We start from the raw sequence: 23106 nt of genomic DNA on the forward strand, positions 1-23106 counted from the left end.
GTGTGTGTCTTATTTTTGAAATATCGAGTAGTTGGGCCTGGTGGCTCAGGACTATAATCCCAGCAATTTGGTAGGAGAATGGTATATTTGAGGCCAACCTGGGCAACTTAGTGAAACTATGTCTTAAAAAAAAAATAGAAAGGTTCTGGGGATGTATCTCAGTGATATGGTGTCCTTTGTTGGGTTCAATTTCCAGAACGCTCCCCCCCCCGGGGGGCCCACAATGGAGTAATACAGTGTGTCTGAACTGTGAGTTTTATGTAAATGTGTGGTGGGAGATTAGTTTGTGTTGGAGACAAATAACAGAAGACTTTGAAACGTTCATGTTACTGTGGCGTGCACAGCGGGTCTATCTGCGTGTCCTGTCATAGCCACTGTTGGTTGGCCCAGGATAGCCCTTGCCTTGAACCGGAACATCAGCCCCCTGGCCCTGAAGGGCTGCTGTCCCACTTGTCTGCTTTTCTCATTAAGCTTATTTTAAAAGAGTTTTCCTCAAAAAGTGGAAACCATGGCTCCTACTTGCTCCCATCTGACATTTTTCAGCTTCATTAAAGTGATTCTGCTTGCTGGACATGGTGGTGCACACTTGTAATCCCGATACTTGGGAGGCTGAGATGTGGGGGGGTCACAGGTTCAAGGCTGGGCTCAGCAACTTAGTGATACCATTTCCAAATTAAAAAAAAAAAAGTCAGGCTGGGGGTGTAGCTTGGAGGTAGAGTGCTCCTGGTTCAGTTCCCAGTACGAAGAAGAAGAAGAAGAAGAAGAAGAAGAAGAAGAAGAAGAAGAAGGAGGAGGAGGAGGAGGAGGAGGAGGAGGAGGAGGAGGAGGAGGAGGAGGAGGAGGAGGAGGAAAAGGAGGAGAAAGAGAAGGAGGAGGAGGTGGAAGAGGAGGAGGAGAAGGAGGTGGAAGAGGAGGAGAAGGAGGAGGAGGAGGAGGAGAAGGAGGAGGAAGAGGAGAAGGAGGAGGAGGAGAAGGAGGAGGAGGAGGAGGAGAACACGAAGAAGAAGAAAAGAAGAATGTGATGATGATGATGATGATGATGAAGAAGAAGGTGGTTCTGCCACTGTACCCTTACTGCCAATGTGAAAATTTCTAGGCCAGATTTTGGATTGATCTGATAAGGGTTGTGTGCCAATTGTTGGGCCAGAGGACCTAGTGGAACTAAACAGGCAGTGGGGGAGGGACTATTTTCCATAAAAATTGGAGAGAGATGCTATTCTTACTAAAGGAACAAAGTAATATGTGTCCCCTTCAGAAGAGGAAAGCCCCCTAGCCTCAGGGCTAAAGTTTACATTTAAGAAACACTGCCAGTCGGGTGGGGTGGCACACACTTGTAATCCCAGCATTTGGGAGGCTGAGACAGAAGGATTGCGGTTCATGGACAGCCTCAGCTACTTAGTGAGGCCCTCTGCAACTCAGTGAGACCCTGTTTCAAAATAAAGAATAAAAAATAGGGCTGAGGGTGTAGCTCTGAGGTAGAATGCCCCTGAGTTCCATCCCTAGTACCAGAAAAGGAAAAAAAAAAAACAGAAAAAGAAAAAGAAAAAAGAAACACTGTCCACAGCTGTGCATGGTGGCAATGCCTGTAATCCCAGTACTTGGGAGGGTGAGACTGGAGGATCACAGGTTCGAGGACAGCCTCCACAATTTAGAGAGGCCCTCAGCAATTTAGAAAGACCCTATTTTAGCCGGGCGTGGTGGCGCACGCTTGTAATCCCCGTGCTTGGGAGGCAGAGACAGGAGGATTGTGCAGGTCTGAAGCCAGCCTCAGCTACTTAGTGAGGCTCTTGGCAACTTAGTGAGACCCTGTTTCCAAATAAAATATAAAAAAAAGGTCTGGGAGTATAGCCCGGAGGTAGAAAGCCTCTGGGTTCCACTCCCAGTACCACCAAAAAAAAAAAAAAAAAAAAAAAAAAAGACCCTATTAAAAAAAAATAAGCGGGTTTTTTTTTTTTTATACTTTTTTATTTGGAAACAGGGTCTCCTAAGCCAGCGCGCGCGGCTGGCTTCGAACCTGCGCGATCCTCCTGTCTCTGCCTCCCAAGCGTGGGGATTACAAGCGTGCGCCACCACGCCCGGCATAAGCGGGGTTTAAATAGGGCTGAACGCCACGAGTTCAATTTCCAGGAGTACAAACACACGCCAAAACATGTCCCAGGAAAGAATCTACTGTTAACCGATGCAGGAATGCTAAAGGCTGAGCAGATATGGGAAGAGAAATAACAGACTCTGTTGGTCCCTGCAATTGTCTTCAGATATGTAGGAAACTTGATGGTTGTCTTGAGATACTGTGGGTAGAACCCAGGGCCTCGCATGGGTTAGGAAAGTGCTCTGTCACTGAGCTACACCTTCAGCCCAGTTTGAAGCCCAGTTTGAAGTGGACACAGGATGAGTGTCCACTTGACTCAGAAGTTGGACACTGGCATGGCTTTCCTCCTCAAGACTCTGGCTATTCTGTGACTGAACCCCATGAGTGACAATGGTGTACTTTTCAGTTTCTTTTACGTACGAGACATTGTGATGGGGCCTTTATAATGTGTCACGTCTTGTAATCTAACCATTATAGTAATTCTGTGAGGTCTGTTACATGGAAGAAGGAAACCGTGATAAGGGATGAGAAGTTTGGCTCACGCGCAGGTCTGATTTAAATGGAGACTCTTCCTAGCCGGGTGTAGTGGTACAGGCTTGTAATCGCAGTACTCCGGAGGCTGAGACAGGAGGATTGTAGGTTCGTGGCCAGCCTCAGCTACTTAGAGAGGCCCTTTGAAACTTAGTGTGACCCTGTTTCAAAAATAAAAACTAAAATTAGGGCTGGGGGTGTGTCTCAGAAGTAAAATGCCCTGAGTTCCATCTTTATTACCACAAAAATAAATAAGTAAATAAATAAAGGAGACTCTTCCTATTACATTATGCTGCTTCTTTTAGGTAATGTTACTGCCAATAACACTAATACAACTACTACTAATAGTCATCATTTATCACTGTTCTTAGTACAATACTTTAAATGAAATTTTCATTCAATCTTTATAAATATTACCTTCAATTTATGGTTGGGAAAACTAAGTTTCGAGGTGATGTCCCTTGTCAGTAAGGAAGCTAGCATTTTTTTCGTTTTTTGGTGGAACTGGGGGTGGAACCCAGGGGCTTTCTACCTCTGGGCTATACTCCCAGACCTATTTTATATTTTATTTGGAAACAGGGTCTCACTAAGTTGCTGAGAGCCTCACTAAGTAGCTGAGGCTGGCTTCGAACCTGTGTGATCCTCCTGTCTCAGCCTCCCAAGCACTGGGATTACAAGTGTGCGCCACCACGCCCGGCTCAAAGCCGGCATTTCAATGCGGTTCTCTCAGCACCAGAGACCAGATCTATACACACTATTTTTTACTGCCTGTGGCTCCAGGGGTAAGCCACCAGCCGTTGCTGCTGTGCTTCCCTGGTACCCTTTGCCATACAGGAAAATGGTAACTCTGGTAGCACTCTCCTCCTACAGCCTTCATGTTTTCTTTCCCTTGATCTTAAGGTTTGGGAGAAAGGAAAAGCAGTTCACTCCACCACAGGGTTGGTGTCTCCTTTTCAGACGTAATTAAAACTGTCCTGCTGCTGACAAATAGTAATGCTAGCCCAATGGATGACTTTTCAATGTAGTACCGACTAAAATTTTATTTGCTCATGGACCATAAGTTTCCTGCCCTGTTAAAATATAGAAATCCTAAGGTTCTCTTTATTTTTGGAGAGTTCCACTCTAAATCATGGAACTGGTTTGGATGTGGTCTTTTTATTTTGATTTTGTGGTAGTGGGGATTGAATTTAGGGGACTTCTACTTCTGAGCTGTACTCCTCATCCCCCCCTTTCTTTTTACAGTACTGGGGATGGAACCCAGGGGCATTTTACCTCTGAGCTACACCCCCAGGCCTATTTTTATTCTTTTTTTTTTGAAGATTTAAAGAAGTTTCTTAAAAGATAGAAATACAGAGGATAGGTACAGCTCCATACCAGACTGGCGTGGAGGGGTGACTCAAATGAGTACACCCTTTTTAAAATTTTTATTTTAAATTTTTATTCTTTATTTTGAAACGGGGTCTCACTGAGTTGCAAAGGGCCTCACTAAGTAGCTGAGGCTGTTTGGGAATTGCGATCCTCCTGTCTCAGCCTCCCAAATGCTGGGATTACAAGCTTGTGCCACTATGCCTGGCCACCCCTAGCCCTTTTAATTTTATTTATTTATTTATTTATTTATTTATTTATTTATTTACTTTGAAACAGGATGTAGCTAAGTTACTGAATGCTGACTTCTAACAGTCAATCATCCTCAAACCTGCAACCTTCCTGTTTCAGCCTTCTAAGTACTGAGATTAGAGGCATGCACCACCATGTCTGGCTTGGTTGTGGTTCTGTTTTCGGTACTGGAGATTAAACTCAGAGGCATTCTACCTCTAATTTACACCCCCAGCCCTATTTGTTTTTTTATTTATTCATTTGTGTGTGTGTGGAAATTGAACCAGGGGCATTGTACCTCTGAGCCCAATTTTTTAATCTTTATTATGAAACAGGGTCTCACTAAGTTGCGGAGAGCCTCACTAAGTAGCTGAGGCTGGTGGTGAACCCCGATCCTCCTGTCTCAGCCTCCCAAGTACTGGGATTACAAGCGTGTGCCACCATGAGGGCCTTCCAGCCCTATTTGAAACAGGGCCTCAGTCAGGTTGCAGAGGTTCTCACTAAATTGCTGAAGCTGGCTTCAAAGCTGCAATCCTTCTGTCTTAGCTTTCCAAGTACTGGGATTATAGGAGTGTACCGCTGTGCCTGGTGGATGTGGCCTTTCAAAATAAGGTAAAAATACCTTTAGGTTTTTCTTTTTGATGGTGTTGGGGGTGGAACACAGGGGCTTTTTACCTCTGGGCTATACTCCCAGACCTATATTTTATTTGGAAACAGGTTCTCACTAAGTTTTTGAGAGCCTCACTAAGCTGCTGAGGCTGGCTTCGAACCTGTGCGATCCTCCTGTCTCAGCCTCACAAGCGCTGGGATTACAAGGGTGCGCCACCACGCCTGGCAAGTAACTCTGCAAGCTGCCAGGTCTTCTGGATGTGGTGGAACATGCCTGTAATCCCAGTACTTGGGAGAGTGAGATAGGAGGGATCACAGGTTTGAGGCCAGCCTCAGCAGGTTTGAAAACAGCCTCAGCAATTTAGTGAGATTCATCAATTTAGCTGGACGCTGTTTCAAAACAAAAAATAAAAAAGGGTTTGGGTTGTGGCTCAGAGTTAGTATGCCCCTGTGTTCAATCCCTAGCAACACACGCATACACACACACACACACACACACACACACACACACACACAGCAAGCTGGCAGGTTGATAGAGCATTTGTGCTACCTACTTTAGTAAACTTACATTTGGCTAACTCCTATTAGTGAGCAATATTATGACAAGGAGATAATATGGTTTATTTATTAGGTGAGTCACTGATGTTTACATATGCAAGTAAAGCCCTGTGCTGCCATATCCTGCTTTGGCCTGCTGGCTTCTGGATGTGGTATCTAGCTGTTTGTCAGGTTCCTCTTTGGAATCCCTGATAATCCCAACTATGCTACAGGATACTGGTTGCCTGCTGGGTTCACTATTTAAAAAAAAAAAACGGAAATTGACTATTCCTTTTTATGTTTTTTATTGAAAAGAACAAAAATGCTATGAAGAATTAAAATTACTATGATTGTATACAGTTGGTAGTCATCATATGGGGTAATTTGAAAAACTTGTCTGCATGCTCACTTCTAATAGAGTTTGGATCAGATGAAGGTGATTACAATGAATGCTTGGCATTAAAATTTTCCACAGTACCTTATTATTTGATGGTCATTCATTAATTCATTTACTTCATCAAGTATCAATAAATCCTTATGCTGGAGATGAATAAGATGGGTCCTTTACAGTAAGAGGAATTTATTATCTAATCGAGCCATTTACAGACTTCCATTTGTCTTCTTTTTTTTTTTTTTGGTGGTACTGGGGTTCCTGGAAGCCCTTCTACCTCCGGGCTACACTCCCAGACCTATTTTATATTTTTGAAACAGGGTCTCTTACGCCAGCGCGGCTGGCTTCCAACCTGCGCGATCCTCCTGTCTCCGCCTCCCAAGCGCAGGGATGACAAGCGTGCGCCACCACGCCCGGCCTACCATTTGTCTTCTTGATAAATGCACTTTACCATGTCCAAAAAGATTCGGATCTTGGAATGTACTATTATTATTGTTGTTATTATTATTATTATTGTTTTGTGGAACTGGAGATTGAACAGAGGCATTCTACCTCCAAGCTATACTTCCAACCCCCTCCCTCTTTGGTACTGGGGATGGAACCCAGGGGCATTCTACCTCTGAGTTAAACTGCCAGCTCACTTTTTAAAATTTTTTTTATTTTGAAACAGGGCCTCACTGAGTCACAAAGGGCCTCACTAAGTAGCTGAGACTGTCTTGAGAGCTACAACCCTCCTGTCTCAGCATCCCAGATGCTGGGATTACAAGTGTGTGCCACCACGCCTGGGTTTTTGTTTTTGAAACAGGGTCTTGCTAGGTTGCTGAGAGTCTCATTACACTGATGAGGCTGTCCTCAAGCCTGTGATCCTGTCTCAGCCTCTCAAGTACTAGGATTACATGCTTGTGCCACCATACTGGGCTTGTATGTATTCTTATTTGCTTTTTTTTTTTCTCTAGGACTTGGGGAAATGTTTGTCTTTGATGTGAGGGGTAGATTATTAGAGTCAGGTGTATTATGAAATTTAGTGAGAATCTGTAATATTGGTGCAGACTATCATTATAGGTAACTTTTCCAAACCTTATATCTGAAAATTCATGCGATTTTCTGAGTTCACGTGACTTTACAAGTATAGAGGAGAACTATAAAGCACAGAATATCTAGTTTTTTTGGTTTTTTTTTTGTGGGTCTGGGGATGGAACCCAGAGGCATTCCACCTCCGAGCTACACCCCCTGCCCATTTTTAAATTTTATTCTTTATTTTGAAACAGGGTCTCACTGAGTTGCAGAGGGCCTCACTAAGTAGCTGAGGCTGTCCGCGAACCGCCATCCTTTGGTCTCAGCCTCCGGAATGCTGGGATTACAAGCGTGCACCACCATGCCCGGCTGAGTATATCGTTTTCTCAAAGAAAATACTACTAGTCAGAAATATAGAATGTGTACACCGGCATAAATAATTGAAATAATGGGAATGTTTCCATAAAGAGCAGTATGGAATTTATCTTCCTAATTGTGACAGGGTAACTAGAAAAATGCAACTAGGAGCATAAGATATGCTTTTTTTTTCTTTCTTTTTTTTCTTTTTTTTCTTTTTTGCGGTACTGGGCATGGAACCCAGGGACATTCTACCTCCGAGCTACACCCCCAGCCCTATTTTTTTAGTCCTTTTTATGTTGCAAAGGGCCTAAGTAGTAGCTGAGGCTGTCGAATGCTGGGATTACAAGCGTGCGCCACCACGCCGAGCACATAACATATAATTTAAAACGCTCTCCTTGCCCATTTCCAAGTATTGAGCCACTTTATTCACGGCTGAGTGAGACCCAGCTCCAAGGACAGGAACTGAGAACTCGCAGGCGGAACGTTTTTGTTGCAGTGCCTCGCTCCTAGCCGGTCCTCTTTTGCGGAGGACCGATCCTGCCAAGCGCCTGTTGGTAGGAACCTGCTGGGTATCCGGTCTGGGGGCTCTAGTAGGTTGGCTGCGGCTTGAAGCAGGCTTCGGCGGCGTTAGTGGAGGAGCTGCCATGGAGGATCAGGGCTGCCCCCGGTGTAAGACCACCAAATACCGGAACCCCTCCTTGAAGCTGATGGTGAACGTGTGCGGACACACTCTGTGAGTCTGGTGGCTTTGAATTCCTTGGGGGGAGACACTGCGGGGGAGAGGAGAGCATCGGGAGATGCTTGGCCTCGGCTCTCGGACGTTCAGAGCGTCGTTAGTTTCAACACTGGGGGAAAAATGGGGAAAGCGAGCGTTCCTTTAAATTAGGTCTATAGTCGCAGGTCTGGGCTGTTTTGAACCTGCGTCCCCATCCCCCGCCCCCATAGCCAGTGAAAATCTTGACTGTGTTTTCAGGCTTTGTGTTGTCATCTGGGCTTCAGACCTATCGCTGGTTAAATGTGTGGGGGATTGGAGTGTTTAGTTTCAGATGAAATGTTTTTATGGAAAAGAGCAAAAGTACTATGAAAACTTAAAATTGCTCTAAGTCTATACTGTTGCTATTGATTGATACTATGAGTTATTTTGAAAACTTTTGTGTGTTCAGTTGTCCCGAGGGATTCAGCTGGTCTTTCATCACTAAAAGGAAGAGAATCTAGACTCTCGGCAGTTATATTTGGAGATAAAATAACAGCTGCCATGTACTGCATGCATATTATATGCCAGGAACTGTTCTCATCCTCGTCCTCCATCCTCTTACCTTGATTTTTTTTTTTTTTTTTTTTTTTTTTTTTTTTTTGCGGGGCTGGGGATGGAACCCAGGGGCATTCGACCTTCGAGCTACACCCTTTGCCCTATATTTTATTCTTTATTTTGAAACAAGGTCTCATTAAGTTGCGGAGGCCCTCACTAAGTAGCTGAGTCTTGTCCGCAAACCGCGATCCTCCTGTCTCAGCCTCCCGAATGCTGGGATTACAAGTGTGGGCCACCACGCCTGGTTTACTATGAATTTTTTTTACATTCTTGCCAGAACAGTGTCACAAAGAAGGTTCTGGTATCCTTCCGGTTTCATAGGGAAGGAGACCCACCGTACAAGTGAGCCATGCAAGATCTGGAACCCAGGAAGTATGATTATAACTATCCACTTTGGTGGGGTGGGAGTCGAGTAAGAGGAAGGTTGAGTTTGTGTCTTTCGAAGAGTAAGTGCAAGAATTAGTCATAGTGTTTCTTGTTAGGTTTTTATCGTCAAATGTGGGGTTCAGTAAAAGTGGTTCTAAAATGCTTTAGATTAAAGCTGCTATGTTATGGTGAGCCCATGTAGTCTGGTATTTTCTCTGAGGTTTCTTTTCTGTTTGTTTATCTTTTGGTGGTGCTGAGGATCTGCTGGCTAGGCAAGCCATTCTACCTGCTGAACCACATATCCAGACCTGAAGCTTCTTACAAAAAAATAAGGAGTTAAGCCTGGTGGCACATACCTTGCTTGGGAGGCTGAAAAAGGTGGATTGCAGGTTTGAGGGCAGCCTCAACAATGTAATGAGACTGTCAGCAACCTAGTGAGAGCCTGTTTCAAAATTAAAAAAGGACTGGGGATGTAGCTCAGAGGCAGAAAATACCTTTGGGTTCAATCCCCAATAAAAAGACACACACACACACACACACACACACACACACACACACACACATAATCTTCAGTGTGGTAGACAAGGTCATTAGATAATAATAAATTACGTGATTAGTTGTAGTTCTAATTATTATAATGTAATTTTAACTTATTTATTTGGTTATCTTTCTACCTTTGATTTTCCTTTGATTTACACAAGTAGAGTATAGGTACAATCAAATGGCTTAAGATTGGAAATATTGGGCTAGGAATGGTGGTACATGCCTATAATCCCAGTACTTGGAAGGCTTAGTTGGGAGAATTGCAGGTTCCAGGCCAGTATGTGCTAATTTAGCAAGACCCTGTTTATAAGTCAGAGGTAGAATGCCCATGGGTTCAATTCCTGGTACTAAAACAAAACAAAATGAAACAAATTGGAAACATGGTAGAAGTAATCAGGGAGACTGCATCAAAGAGATAAGCCACACAACACTAGATAGACTGTAAGGGTTTTTTGTTTTGGTACTGGGAATTAAACCCAAAGTCATTATACCTCTGAGCTATACTCCTAGTCCTTTTTATTTTGAAATAGAGTCTCACTAAGTTCTTGAGGTTCTCACTAGGTTGCTAAGCATCTGTGCCACCATACTCTGCTATTAGGTTTTTAGAGAAATTTTGCTTATTTTTTTCTATATTCCTGTAAAAGGAAAAGAAGGCTGGGTGTGGTGGCCCATGCCTGTAATTCCAGTACTTGGAGGCTGAGACAGGAGGATTGCAGGTTCAAGGGCAGCCTCAGCAATTTAGTGAGGCCCTCAGCAACTTAGTGAGACCCTGTTTCAAAATAAAGAAATAAAAAGAGTTGGAGATGTAGCTCAGAGATAGAATGTCCCTGGATTCCAATTCCATTCCTACTAACACACACACACACATACACACACACACACACACACACACACACACACACACACAGCAAAGGGAGTTTGCTGTTTTGAAGGATACTAAGTGTAATTTTCTGGCCTAGCAGAAATTATTCAGTCAGGGAAGATGGGAAGATTATGGGGCATTTGTTGGACAATTATAAAATAATTGTTTTAATTGTAACTGATCTTGTTGTATCCTTGTTATGAAGGTTAAAGAGGGAGAGAGAGAGAAAACTGAAAGTTATAGAACTTTTAAAAACCTAATGGCAGATGACATACTACCATCATTTCTTGTGTGTGTGTTTGGTTTTGGGATTGAACCCAGGTTTGTTCTACCTCTGGGCTGCACCTCCAGCCCCTTCTATTTTTTATCTTGAAACAGGGTCTCACTAAGTTGCTGAGGCTGACCTCAAACCTATGATCCTTCCAAGTGCTGGGATTACAGGTGTATGTCATCATTATTGGCCCTTCCATAGAATTCTGATGGCATATTTGAAAGGCTGAAAATAGGGAGTTTAGGAGGGAGGCAAAAACACCAACCGGGTTATCAGAGACCCCTGATTTATTCGGACCCGGCCCCTCCGGAGGGTCAGCCAGCTGTGGGGGAAGGGACCCACGGGCCACACGTCTGGAGAGTTGTGCATAGTCCTGATTGGCCGGCTGAGTCATGTGGTGGATAGGAGGCACTGATGTTTTATACACGTGCCGATTCTCTCGCAACATCTGTAGTTTGGAACTTTGAGGCACCTGGATTCTCGCGATATCTCCACTTCTGGCTTCCGGGTTCCGCCTCCTGATCTTGCAGAGGTCACATGGGGAAGGGGGGAGGGACCCGACTTATCAATATTGAATTAGTTATATCTAATTCTTGATCAACTACTGCAGTCTTTAATAATTTAATTTCAGCTGGGTGTAGTGGCACACGTCTGTAATCGCAGTGTTTGAGAGGCTGAGACAGGAAGATAATAGGTTAGAGGCCAGCCTCAGCAATTTAGTGCGACCTGGTTTCAGAAACAAAAGTAAATAAAAAAGGACTCACGGGTTTAGATCAGAGATAGAACACCCCTGAGCTCAATCCCCAGTATAATAATTTTCTACCCCTGCTATTCTTGGCAAAACTTTTGTCTGGAAATTTGACATGCATTTGGTTTTACTAAATACTTTTAAAATTTCATATATAAATATAGTGGTAGATAAACAAAACTATGCCTACTATCCTGATATTGTAAAAGACAATATTTTGCCATATTTGCTTAAGGTTTTTATCATTCTTCCTTTTTCCTCTGCTTTTTTTTTTTTTTTTTTTTTTTTGGTGGTACTGGGGATGGAACCCAGCGGCTTTCTACCTCCGGGCTACACTCCCAGACCTATTTTTATATTTTATTTGGAAACAGCTGAGGCTGGCTTTGAACCTGTGCGATCCTCCTGTCTCAGTCTCCCAAGCGCGGGGATTACAAGCGTGCGCCACCATGCCTGGCTTTTCCTCTGCCTTTTTTCTATTACTTACTGAAGGTATTAAATTATTTGTGCTATCTGAATTTTGCTTATTTTTTGTATTTTATATTATTTATTATGTTCTGTCTTCTGTATTTTCTCTAAGTTGTTAGTATTTATTTGTTGGTAATAATAAGTGATATTAATTTATTTTAACTAATATCTAGTACCTTTGTATATATTAAGGAACAGCACTCACTTTGGAAAAACTTGGGATCTGGGCATGGTGGCACACGCTTGTAATCCCAGCATTCGTGAGGCTGAGACCAGAGGATCGCGGTTTGCGGACAGCCTCAGCTACTTAGTGAGGCCCTCTGCAACTCAGTGAGACCCGGTTTCAAAATAAAGAATAAAAAACAGGGCAAGGGGTGTGGCTCAGAGGTCAAATGCTCCTGGGTTCCATCCTCAGACCTGCCAAAAAAAAACAACCAAAAAACCAAAACCTTGGAAAAGGCACTCATCTTAGGTGGTTGGTTTCCCTTTCTTTCTTTCTTTCTGTCTGGGAATAGAACCCGGGGGCATTCGACCTCCAAACCACACCCCCTGCCTGTCTTTTATTCTTTATTTTGAAACAGGGTCTCACTGAGTTGCAGAGGGCCTCACTAAGTAGCTGAGGCTGTCTGCGAAGTAGCTGAGGCTGTCTGCGAACCGCGATCCTCTGGTCTCAGCCTCCTGAATGCTGGGATTACAAGCGTGCGCCACCATGCCCGGCTGGTGGTTGGTTTCTATTGACTGCTTTTTAATTTTTTTTACTATGGTTCACATTTTTCTGTTTATTTCTTTTGCATATTTAATCCTTTTTTTTTTTGCGGTACTGAGGATGGAAACCATGGACATTCTACCTCTGAGTTACACTCCCAGACCTACTTTTTATTCTTTATTTTGAAACAGGGTTTTACTGAGTTGCAAAGGGCATCACTAAGTAGCTGAGGCTCGCCGTGAACCACCATAATCCTACTGTCTCAGCCTCCCAAATGCTGGGATTACAAGTGTGCGCTACCACAGTGGGCTATATTTAGTCCTGTGTGTGTGTGTGTGTGGTACTGGAGATTGAACCCACGGGTGTTCTACCTCCAAAGTACGCCTGCAGCCCTATTTTATTTTTTATTTTGTAACAGGGTCTCATTAAGTTGGAGAGTCTGGTCTTAGACTTGAGTTTTCCTATATCAGCCTTCCAAGTACCGGGATTACAAGTGATGCCCCATGCTTGGCTAGTACTTTTTAATTGTAGGTGGTACATTATGGAGATTCTGAATTTTGTGATCTTTCTATAAAGTGTTGATTTTTTTTTTTCATTTGGTGGTACTGGGGATTATGCCAAGGGGGATTCTACCTCTGAGCTACACACCCAGACCTATTTATTTTTATTTTGAGTCAAGGTCTTGCTAGGTTGCTGAGAGTCTGGCTAATTTGATGAGACTTCTCTTGAACCTGTGATCCTCTTGTCTTGGCCTCCCAAGTACTGGAATTATAGGTGTGCCCCACCAATGCCCATCTTGAACTGTTGCTTTTTAAAAACATTTGTATGTATATATGTTTGTGGTACTGGGATGGAACCCAGGGAGGGGGATTATACCTCCAAGCTACACCCTCATTCCTATTTTTTTTTTTTTGGTACTGGGGGTGGAACCCAGAGGCTTTCTACCTCTGGGCTATACTCCCAGACCTATTTTATATTTTATTTGGAAACAGGGTCTCACTAAGTTGCTGAGAGCTTCACTAAGTAGCTGAGGCTGGCTCTGAACCTGTGCGATCCTCCTGTCTCAGTCTCCCAAGTGTAGGGATTACAAGCGTGCGCCCGGCTCCTATTTTTTAATTCTTTATTTTGAAATAGCGTCTCACTGAGTTGCAAAGGGCCTCATTAAGTAGCTGAGGCTGTCTGAGAATCGAGATCCTCCTGTCTCAGCCTCTCAAATGCTGGGATTACAAGTGTGTGCCACCACGCCCAGCTTTAAAATATTTTTAAATATTAAGTTACAAATGGTCCCCAATTTATCATCATTTTTTTTTTTTTTTGGTGGTACTGGGGGTGGAACCCAGAGGCTTTCTACTTCTGGGTTATACTCCCAGACCCATTTTATATTTTATTTGGAAATAGGGTCTTACTAAGTTGCTGAGAGCCTCACTACGTAGCTGAGGCTGACTTCGAACCTGTGCGATCCTCCTGTCTCAGCCTCCCAAGCGTGGGGAATCATCATTTAATTTAGGATTTTTTGACTTTGCAATGGGGTGAAAGCCCTCAGTAGGAACTACTTTGAATTTTGATTTTTTCTTTTTTGTAAATTTTGAAGTAGTGGGGATTTTACCTAGGGGCATTCTACCTCTGAGCTACATCCTCAGCCCTACTTTTTTTTTTTTTTTTTTTTTTTTTTTGGTGGGGGAGATAAGTAGGGATGGAACCCTGGACCATTCTACTTCTAAGCTGCACCCTTAGCCCTAGTTTTTATTCTTTATTTTGAAACAGAGTGTTACTAAGTTACGAGGGTCTTACTAAGTAGCTGAGGTTGTCTGTAAACTACCATCTTCCTGTCTCAGCCTCCCAAGTAGTGGGATCACAAGTGTGTGCCACTAGCCTGGCCCCAGACTTACTATTTATTCTTTATTTGGAAACAGGATTTCACTAAATTGTGGAGGGCCTCACTAAGTAGCTGAGGCTGGTCACGAACCTGCGATCCTCCTGTGTCAGCCTCCCAAGTACTGGGACTACAAGTGTGTGCCACCATACATGGCCTAAATTTTGAATTTTGATCTTTTCCCTGGCACCCAGTCAGCCATCACAAAAGTAAACAGCTGTTGTATATAAAACAAATGTGTGTGTGTGTGTGTGTGTGTGTGTGTGTGTGTGTGTGTGTGTGTAGCAGTACTGGGGATGGAACCCAGGAACATTCTACCTCCGAGCTACATCCCTAGCCCTATTTTTTATTCTTTATTTTGAAACAGGGTCTCACTGAGTTGCAAAGGGCCTCACTGAGTAGCAGAGGCTGTCTTTGAACTATGATCCTTCTGTCTCCCAAATGCTGTAGGCCTCCCAAATGCTGGGATTATAAGAGTGGGCCACCATGCTCGGCAGACAAATGTATTTTTGACTGACAGTATTTTCAAATTATGGGTGTATTGAGACAAATTCATTATAAGTTGAGCATCTGTATTGGATGGACCCCCCTCCCCCCCTTACTGGAGATTCCAGGAATACTTTACCATAGCTCTATTCTCAGCCTGTTTTGTCTTTTTTTTTTTTTTTTTTTTTGGTGGTACTGGGGGTGGAACCCAGAGGCTTTCTACCTCTGGGCTATACTCCCAGACCTTTTTACATTTTATTTGGAAACAGGGTCTCACTAAGTTGCTGAGAGCCTCACTAAGTAGCTGAGGCTGTCTTCAAACACATGCAATCCTCCTGTCTCAGCCTCCCAAGTGTGGGGATTACAAGCGTGCGCCACCACGCCCGGCCTGTTTTGTCTCTTTATTTTGAGACAGCATCTTGCTAAATTGTCCAAGCTGTCCTCAAACTTTGATCTTTCTGCTTCATCGTCCCTGCGTCTCTAGGATTATAGCTGTGCTCTGGCTGATCACTTTGAATTTGTGCAGGTTTTGTTTTACTCTTTGCTAGGATCATCTGTGGAGAACTGATTATATTTCTATCGTGTAACTCAACCTCTAAAATTTAATTTTTTGGCAGGAGGGGAGTGGGTGGAATCCAGGGCCTCATATTAGGCAAGCACTCTACCACTGAAGTGCATTCCCATCCTAAAACTTACTCTAATCCCTTGCAAACCTTTTAGAGTTTGATATTAGTTTTTTTTTAAACTTTATTTGTTTACTTATTTATTTTTGGTACTGGGGACTCAACCTAGGACATTTAATCTCTGAGCTATACCCCACGCCAATTTTTTATTTTTATTTGGAAACAGGGTTTCATTGGGTTAATGAGAGTTTCACTACTTGCTAAGGCTGTCCTCGAACCTGTGATTCTTCTGTCTGTGTCAGCCTCTTAAGTACTGGGATTACAAGCATGTGCCACCACACCCAGCTAGAGTTTTATTTTAGGCATAGAGTAAGCCTTATTCTAGAATAGTTATGTTACCTTAGTTGAGGGCATTTTTGTTACCTGTTGGATGTCTAACGGTGTTAATGTGGTTTTTTTGCTCTAGCTGGTAGAAATTCCAAAATATACCTAGTACTTCTTACTTATTTTTTTTTTTTTTTGGTACTGAGTATTGAACTTGGGGCATTGTACCACTGAGCTACACCACAGCCCCCTCCCCCCTTTTGAAATAGGGTCTCACTAGATTGATGAGAGTCTTATTACTTGCTAATGCTGTCCTTGAACCTGTGATCCTCCTGTCTCAGCCTCCCAAGTACTGAAATTACAGGTGTGTGCCACCAGGCCCAGTATATTCTTACTACTTCTTAACATATAGTATCTATTCTTCTCCTAAAAACTCTTTTTAAGTTTTGATTGGTTTTGAATTGCCTAAGTGCAGCCTGTTACTTGGCTAGGAACTTATGGAGGGTCCCCACACATCTTCTTACCTCCTTGCCTTGAGAATTCAAGATTCAGCAACTGCCCTGACTTCTGTCTGATCTTTGCCTATTGAATTAGGCACAACTGCTGTGCTTTTCTTAAACTCTTCCTTGCTGGGCCAAGGTCATGGAAATTGTCCCCAGGTGGAAAGCTGAGGCATTGTAGGGCTTATCTTGTGAGCTTCGTTTTTCTTTTTCCTTTTTTTTTTTGGGTAGGGTGGTGTTTTTTGGACATTGGTAAGGATTGACCCAGGACTTCAAGCATGCTAGGCAAGCACTGTGCCACTGAGCTCCACCCTGGGCCCTGTGAATTTCTGAACTCTCAGGGATATCTTCTGCTGCCTGTTGTCTAATGCCTGTAAATAACTGTCTTACGCTTTATCTGTTTTATGGTGGCTCATAGTGGGATGCTAGTCTGAGACAAGTTACTGCCTCATAGTTGTTAGGAAAATGCTATTAAGGCATTTCTTTCCTTTTTAATTTTTGAGATACTAGGGATGGACCCTAGGGGCATTCTGTTTTTTATTTTTTATTATTTAGCCCTGTTTTTTATTCTTTATTTTGAAACAAGGTCTCAATAAGTTGCAGAAGGTCTCACTAAGTAGCTGGGGCTGTCTGCGAACCTGGATCCTCCTGTCTCAGTCTCTCAAGAACTGAGATCACAAATGTGTGTCTGGCCTTTTCTCTCTTTATTCTTGCAGAGTTTCTCAATTCTGTTATGGGTTCCCCTTTTAACCTCAAAATTGGCAGTTACTTGTGTTCCTTTAGCATTTATTTTCTTTTGTAGTCTGATTGCCTTTTTATTATCTCAGGTCCTCTGATATTTTTATTTCTTTTAAAAATATGGAAGCCGGGTGTGGTGGTGAATGCTTTATAATCCCAGCATTCAGGAGGCTGAAACTGGAGGATCGCGATTCGCAGACAGCCTCAGCTACTTAGTGAGGCCCTCTGTAACTTAGTGAGACCCTGTTTCAAAATAAAAAATAGGGCAGGGGGTGTAGCTCAGAGGTCAAATGCCCCTGGGTTCCATTCGCAGTCCTGAAAAAAAAAAAAAAAAGGAATATTTTGAAGTTGATCAGTGGTAATTAGAGTGAAGATCTCAAAATACTGCTTCTGAAGGAGGGTGGGTTTTGCTTTTACTACATATGTAAATGGGGACCTCCAGGTATTTTAATAATTCAGAGACAGATTGTGTTGAATATTGAATCATTAGTTAGAAAATATAGTTTTATCCGGGCATGGTGGCACATGCTTATAATCCCTGTGCTTGGGAGGTTGAGACAGGGGGATTACAGGTTCGCAGCCAGCCTCAGCTACTTAGTGAGGTCCTCTGTAACTTAGTGAGACCCGTTTGAAAATAAATAGGGCTGAAGGTGTAGCTTGGAGGTGAAGTGGCCCTGGGTTCCATCCCAGGGGTCTCACTAAGTTGCAAGAGTCTCACTAAGTAGCTGAGGTTGGCTATGAACCTGCAATCCTCCTGTCTCAGCCTCCCAAATGCTGGGATTACAAACATACACCACCACGCCCCCTTTAGGTTTTGGTTTTGCCATAAACTGGCCAGTTGTAGGCCATTCATTTAACTTTGATTTGTTTATAGTAGAGTATTTCTAGTCCCTTTCAGACTCTTAACATTTGAGTAAAAAAATTAAAAAAAAAATACTAGGGATTCAACCCAATGGTACTTTACCATTGAGTTACATCCCCAGCCTTCATTTTTTTTTTTTTTTTTTTTTTACTTTGAGGCAGGGTCTCTTGAGTTGCTGAGGCTGGCCTCACACTTGCCATCTTCTTGCCTCATCCTTCTGAGTAGCTGGGATTACAGGTGTGCACCACTGCCAAGCCTGGCTTCTTTTTATTTTTATTTTTTATTTTTCGGAACTGGGGATTGAAACTTTGAAATCTTGAAAACTAAATGTAGCCATTCTGCTGATTTAGGAAAAGGGCCTTTGGGGAATGAGATCATTTTGGTGGATACATCTTAAATTGATGAAGATTTTGCAAGGTTAGCATCAAGGGAACAGAATGTTTGGGTGGTTCCTAATGCATAAATGGCTTTGTTGAAATTAGCTGCTAAAGATGAAAGATCTAAGTATTATCCCCTTTAGGAAAGTCTGACTTGGCTCTCAGGATTAGGATGGAAGGTTGTACAAAAGTACAGGCTATAAAGTACTGTTTGTTTTCTCAAAAGGATGGATAGAAAGTTGGAAGACTCAGTTAATTTAAAATTGGAAGGAGCTTAGCAATCATCTTTCTTGTTCTGTTGGACACCTGCCTTCTCCTTTTTAACAGATGGGAAAACCGAAGCCTAGCTTCATTCTCTTCTTTTTGTGTAAATCCCAATTAGTAACTACTCAATTAATTTATGATAATATGTTTGCTAAATAAAATTTTTTATTACGGTTGTAACTCAAGTCCATTTTATGAGCCAGGTGTGGTGATGCATGCTTGTAATCCCAGCACTTGGGAGGCTGAGACAGGAGGATTGCAGGTTCTTGGCCAGCTTGAGCTACTTAGTGAAGCCATCTACAACTTAGTGAGACCCTGTTTCAAAATAAAGAAGAAAAAAATAGGGCTGGGGGTATAGCTCGGGGGTAGAATGCCCCTGGGTTCCATATCCAGTTTTACACACACACACACACACACACACACACACACACACACACACACACACCAAAAAGCCATTTTATGTATAAAATGAAAATAGTACAATGGTATAAAAACCATTTTATCTACTTAGAACAATTTAAAAAAATATCTTAGTTTCTAAAATGCTAGCTTAAAAAAAAAACAAAACAGGGCTGGGAAATATAGCTCAGAGGTAGAATGCCCCTGTGTTCAATCCCCAGTACGAACAGGGAAAAAAAAATAAAACACACAAACCCCCCCAAATCCCCCAAATTTTAAATATTCAGTTATGATTTTTTTGCCTAATGCTGTATTTTGCCACATCTTCATTTTTGATGAATAACATCTACACTGTCATGGTATTTGTTTTTTGAATAATAATTTGATGCCAGTTAGGAAGCCTAATGTATTGTTTAAGAGATGAAATGATTTGGAGGTTAAGTTACAGTATTTTTATTTTTCATTTCTTTTTGATATTGTATATTAAGAGACATACCTTATATAGATGTATTATACACATGCCAAACAAATATATGAATTCTCTATAAAAAGACAAAATGTAAAATTTAATGGGCTTCATTAGAAATGCTTCCTTTTATTTACTGAGTTTGAATATGTTAAAAAACAGATTTCTGAGATGAAGACAGATGTTTGTATACCTCATTAAATTTTTTAGAACACAAATATGATAGTGGCTATATCATTGAAAATTAATGAGGTCTTCATCAATATATTGCAGTGACTCTGCATTACTTTATATATATTTAATGAGCCTGCTATTCTAATTTCAGGTAACTGAAGCAAACTGTCTCTCTAGCACTAACTCTGATTTACTTAAAAACAGTTTATTCCCCTTAAAATATAAATATTCTGAAATCTGCTAATGTTAAGTATAATTTCTTTGTAGATAATTTAATTTCTAAACAAATATGTTTAAAGTCTGTTTCAGGTATTACCAAAATATATTGTTTGATTTGGTCTTATTTCTTGCTACTGGACTGGAATGGATTTGTAATAGAAGATATGGGGAGAAAGCTTTACAAAAAGTAGGATCACTGAAGTGTGACCAAATAACTATATTTTTGAGTTGTATTGATGTGTACACGAGGACGATTCTAGGGTCTATTTCTTTATATTCTTTGGTATTGTGAATGCAGTTTTGAATATTTGAATTTTCTTTTTATTTTATTTGTGGTGTTGGGTATTGACGCCAGGGCCTCAGGCATACTAGGTAAGCACTATCACTCAGCTACATCCCTAGCCCTAATTTTATTTTGAAATAGTTATGCTTTAAGGATGTCTTTGTTCATTTTATTCAAAAGATGCCATAAGATAATTTTAAATACTTAAAAGAGAAAATTATATGTAATTAGAAAGAAACTATGTATAGTTGTTTTTTTTTTTTTTTTGGTGGGGAACAGGAATTTGTTGAGCTAAAGATTTATTTTCCCAAAGTGCTAGTGTTGCCATTAAAAAAGTACCTAGTTGGTATGTTAAAAATGATCAGTAAAATGTTATATTTGCTTTATACAGGCAATTGGTAGCAAAGGGAATGAGTTTTTTTAAGTTGACACTGATAAGAAAAATTTTAAAGATAAGTCCTTGCAGGAATTTAAATATATTTCTAAGATTTAATATATAATATGTTGCAGTGAATGTTTCTGCATTATTTAGATTATGAATGTCTTATTTCTCATAATTGTATCTGGCGTGCCCATTAATATTTAATTCCTTTTGGAGGCTAATTGCAAAAAGCGATCTATTGAATGTGTTGTAACAAAATGCAAAAACATATACTTTATAATAGGAATGGTGTCAATAAATTACTATAGCTATTGTAAGTTTAATTCTTAAAATTTCTCCTTGGGAAGTATATTATTTGTGTTTCCTGTTTTATGTATTTTGGATTTAGATTATTTGAAATTAGAATAAAAACTAAAAATTTATATATTATATGCAGATATTAATATATAACAAACTAGAAATTATTGAAAACACATGGCCAAAGTGGATTGATTAATGAAGTACTTTACAGAGGAGAATTCTATGCACATATAAATACTAAGTTTTTTTTTTTTTGAGATGAGATAATAGGGGGCCTGGGCATGGTAAGCACCCATCGTGCTATATCCCCAGCCCTAAATTTTTTTTGTATCAAAATTGAACCTGTGCCTCTTGATTATATTCTATCACTGTGTTCCCAATTGTTGTATTCACTTATGGATGTTTGGTTCCTAGATTATGTTTACAGAGAGAGGTATTTTGGTGCAGTGACTAAGATCAAGTTTGGATCAAAAGAAACTTGAATTAAATCCTTTCTACCACTTACTGGCTATGTCAAATTTTTTTTTTTTTTTTTTTTTTTTTTTTTGCGGTACTGGGAATTTGGAACCTAGGGGCATTCTACCTCCGAGCCACACGCCCAGCTTTTTTTTTTTATTCTTTGAGATAGGGTCTCACTGAGTTGGATAGGGCCTGATTCAGCCTCCCAAATGCTGGGATTACAAGCGTGTGCCACCGTGCCCGGCACTGGCTATGTCAACTTCTTTAGCAAAGTTTTTTTTTTTTTTTTTTTTTTTTTTATGTTACTGGGGATTACTACTGAGCTATAGCCACATTCCTTTTGTGGTTTTTTTGCGGGTCTGGGGATGGAACCCAGGGGCATTCGACCTCCGAGCTACACCCCCTCCCCTATTTTTTATTCTTTATTTTGAAACCGGGTCTCACTGAGGTGCAAATGGCCTCACTAAGTAGCTGAGGCTGTCCGCGAACTGCGATCCTCTGGTCTCAGCCTCCCGAATGCTGGCCACATTCCTTATTGATTTTTTATTTTGAAACAGTATCTTGCTAAATTGCCTAGGCTGGACTTAAACTTGCATTTTTCCTCCCTCAGCCTTCCCATTTGTTGGCCACCAAATATTACATCTTTTTTTTTCTTTTCTTTTCAGTACTGGGGATGGAACCCAGAGGCATTCTACCCCCCGAGCTACACCTCTAGCTTGCTTGCTTCCTTCCTTCCTTCCTTCCTTCCTTCCTTCCTTCCTTCCTTCCTTCCTTCCTTCCTTCCTTTTGCAGTAGTAGGGATGGAATCCAGAGGCATTCTACCTCTGAGCTACACCCCCAGCCCTATTTTGTATTCTTTATTTTGAAAAAGGGTCTCACTGCATTGCAAAGGGCCTTACTAAGTAACTGAGGCTGCCCACCAACCAAGATCCTCCTGTCTCAGCCTCCCAAATGCTGGGATTACAACCATGCACTACAACACCCAGCTTTATGATATGTCTTTTTGATAAAACTTTCTTTTTATTGTTATTAAACATCCTTATTATCTTTGGTAATATTCTTTGAGCTAAATTGTGTGTGAGGGGGGATGTAGGGGATTAAACTTAGGGGCATCCTACCTCTGAGCTATACACCCAGCCATATTTTATTTTAATTTTTTAATTTTTTGTGGAAGAATGTTGATCCCAGGGGCATTCTACCTCTGAACAACATCTCCAGCCCTATTTTTTTTTTTTTTTTATGGTACTGGGGATGGATTCCAGGGCATTCTACTTCCGGGGTACACCCCCAGCCCTATTATGTATTTATTTATTTTGAAACAGTAGTCTCACTGAGTTGCAAAGGGCCTCACTAAGTAGCTGAAGCTGTCCTTGAACCTGCAATTCTGTCTCAGCCTCCCAAATGCTGGGGTTGTAAGCATGCGCCACCACGCCTGGCTCCAGCCCTTTTTTTAAATTCTTTTTTTGCAAACAGGATCTTGCTAAATGTGGAGAGCCTCACTCCTGTCTCAGCCTCACTCCTGTCTCAGTCTCCTAAGTACTGGGATTACAAGCATGTACCACTACGCTGGGCGTATTTTTTTTGATTTTGAAGCCAGGTCTCACTAAGTTGCAGAGGGCCTCACTAAGTTCCTGAAGCTGGCTGCAAACCTGAAATCATCCAGTCTCAGGCTCACAGTTACTGACAAGCGTGTACCACCATGCCTGGTTTGGGTTACAGTTTTATGGCTTCTTTCTTCCTTCCTTCTTTCCTTCCTTCCTTCCTTCCTTCCTTCCTTCCTTCCTTCCTTCCTTCCTTCCTTCCTTTCTTTCTTTCTTTCTTTCTTTCTTTCTTTCTTTCTTTCTTTCTTTCTTTCTTTCTTTCTTTCTTTCTTTCTTTCTTTTCTTTCTTTCCGAACTGGGGATGGAACCCAGGGCATTCCACCTCTGAGATATACCCCCAGCCCTTTTTTTATTCTTTATTCTGAAAGAGGGTCTCAGT

At 41.6% G+C, this 23106-nt stretch overlaps 1 protein-coding gene across 2 annotated transcripts in view; it reads left to right on the top strand.

Moving 5' to 3' along the window:
* Positions 1–7771: 7771 nt before the first annotated feature.
* The window catches only part of MNAT1 (MNAT1 component of CDK activating kinase), a gene marked incomplete at both ends in the record, with an annotated part of 167761 nt that continues 152426 nt past the window's right edge, over positions 7772–23106 (top strand). For both annotated transcript variants that reach the window (XM_080707574.1, XM_080707575.1), the window contains one exon: positions 7772–7860. In XM_080707574.1, coding sequence (XP_080563700.1) covers positions 7772–7860 — 89 coding nt within the window. The remainder of the gene's footprint in view (positions 7861–23106) is intronic.

This window comes from Muscardinus avellanarius, assembly GCF_963383645.1.
Source record: "Muscardinus avellanarius genome assembly, chromosome: 12".
Taxonomy (NCBI): Eukaryota; Metazoa; Chordata; class Mammalia; order Rodentia; family Gliridae; genus Muscardinus; species Muscardinus avellanarius.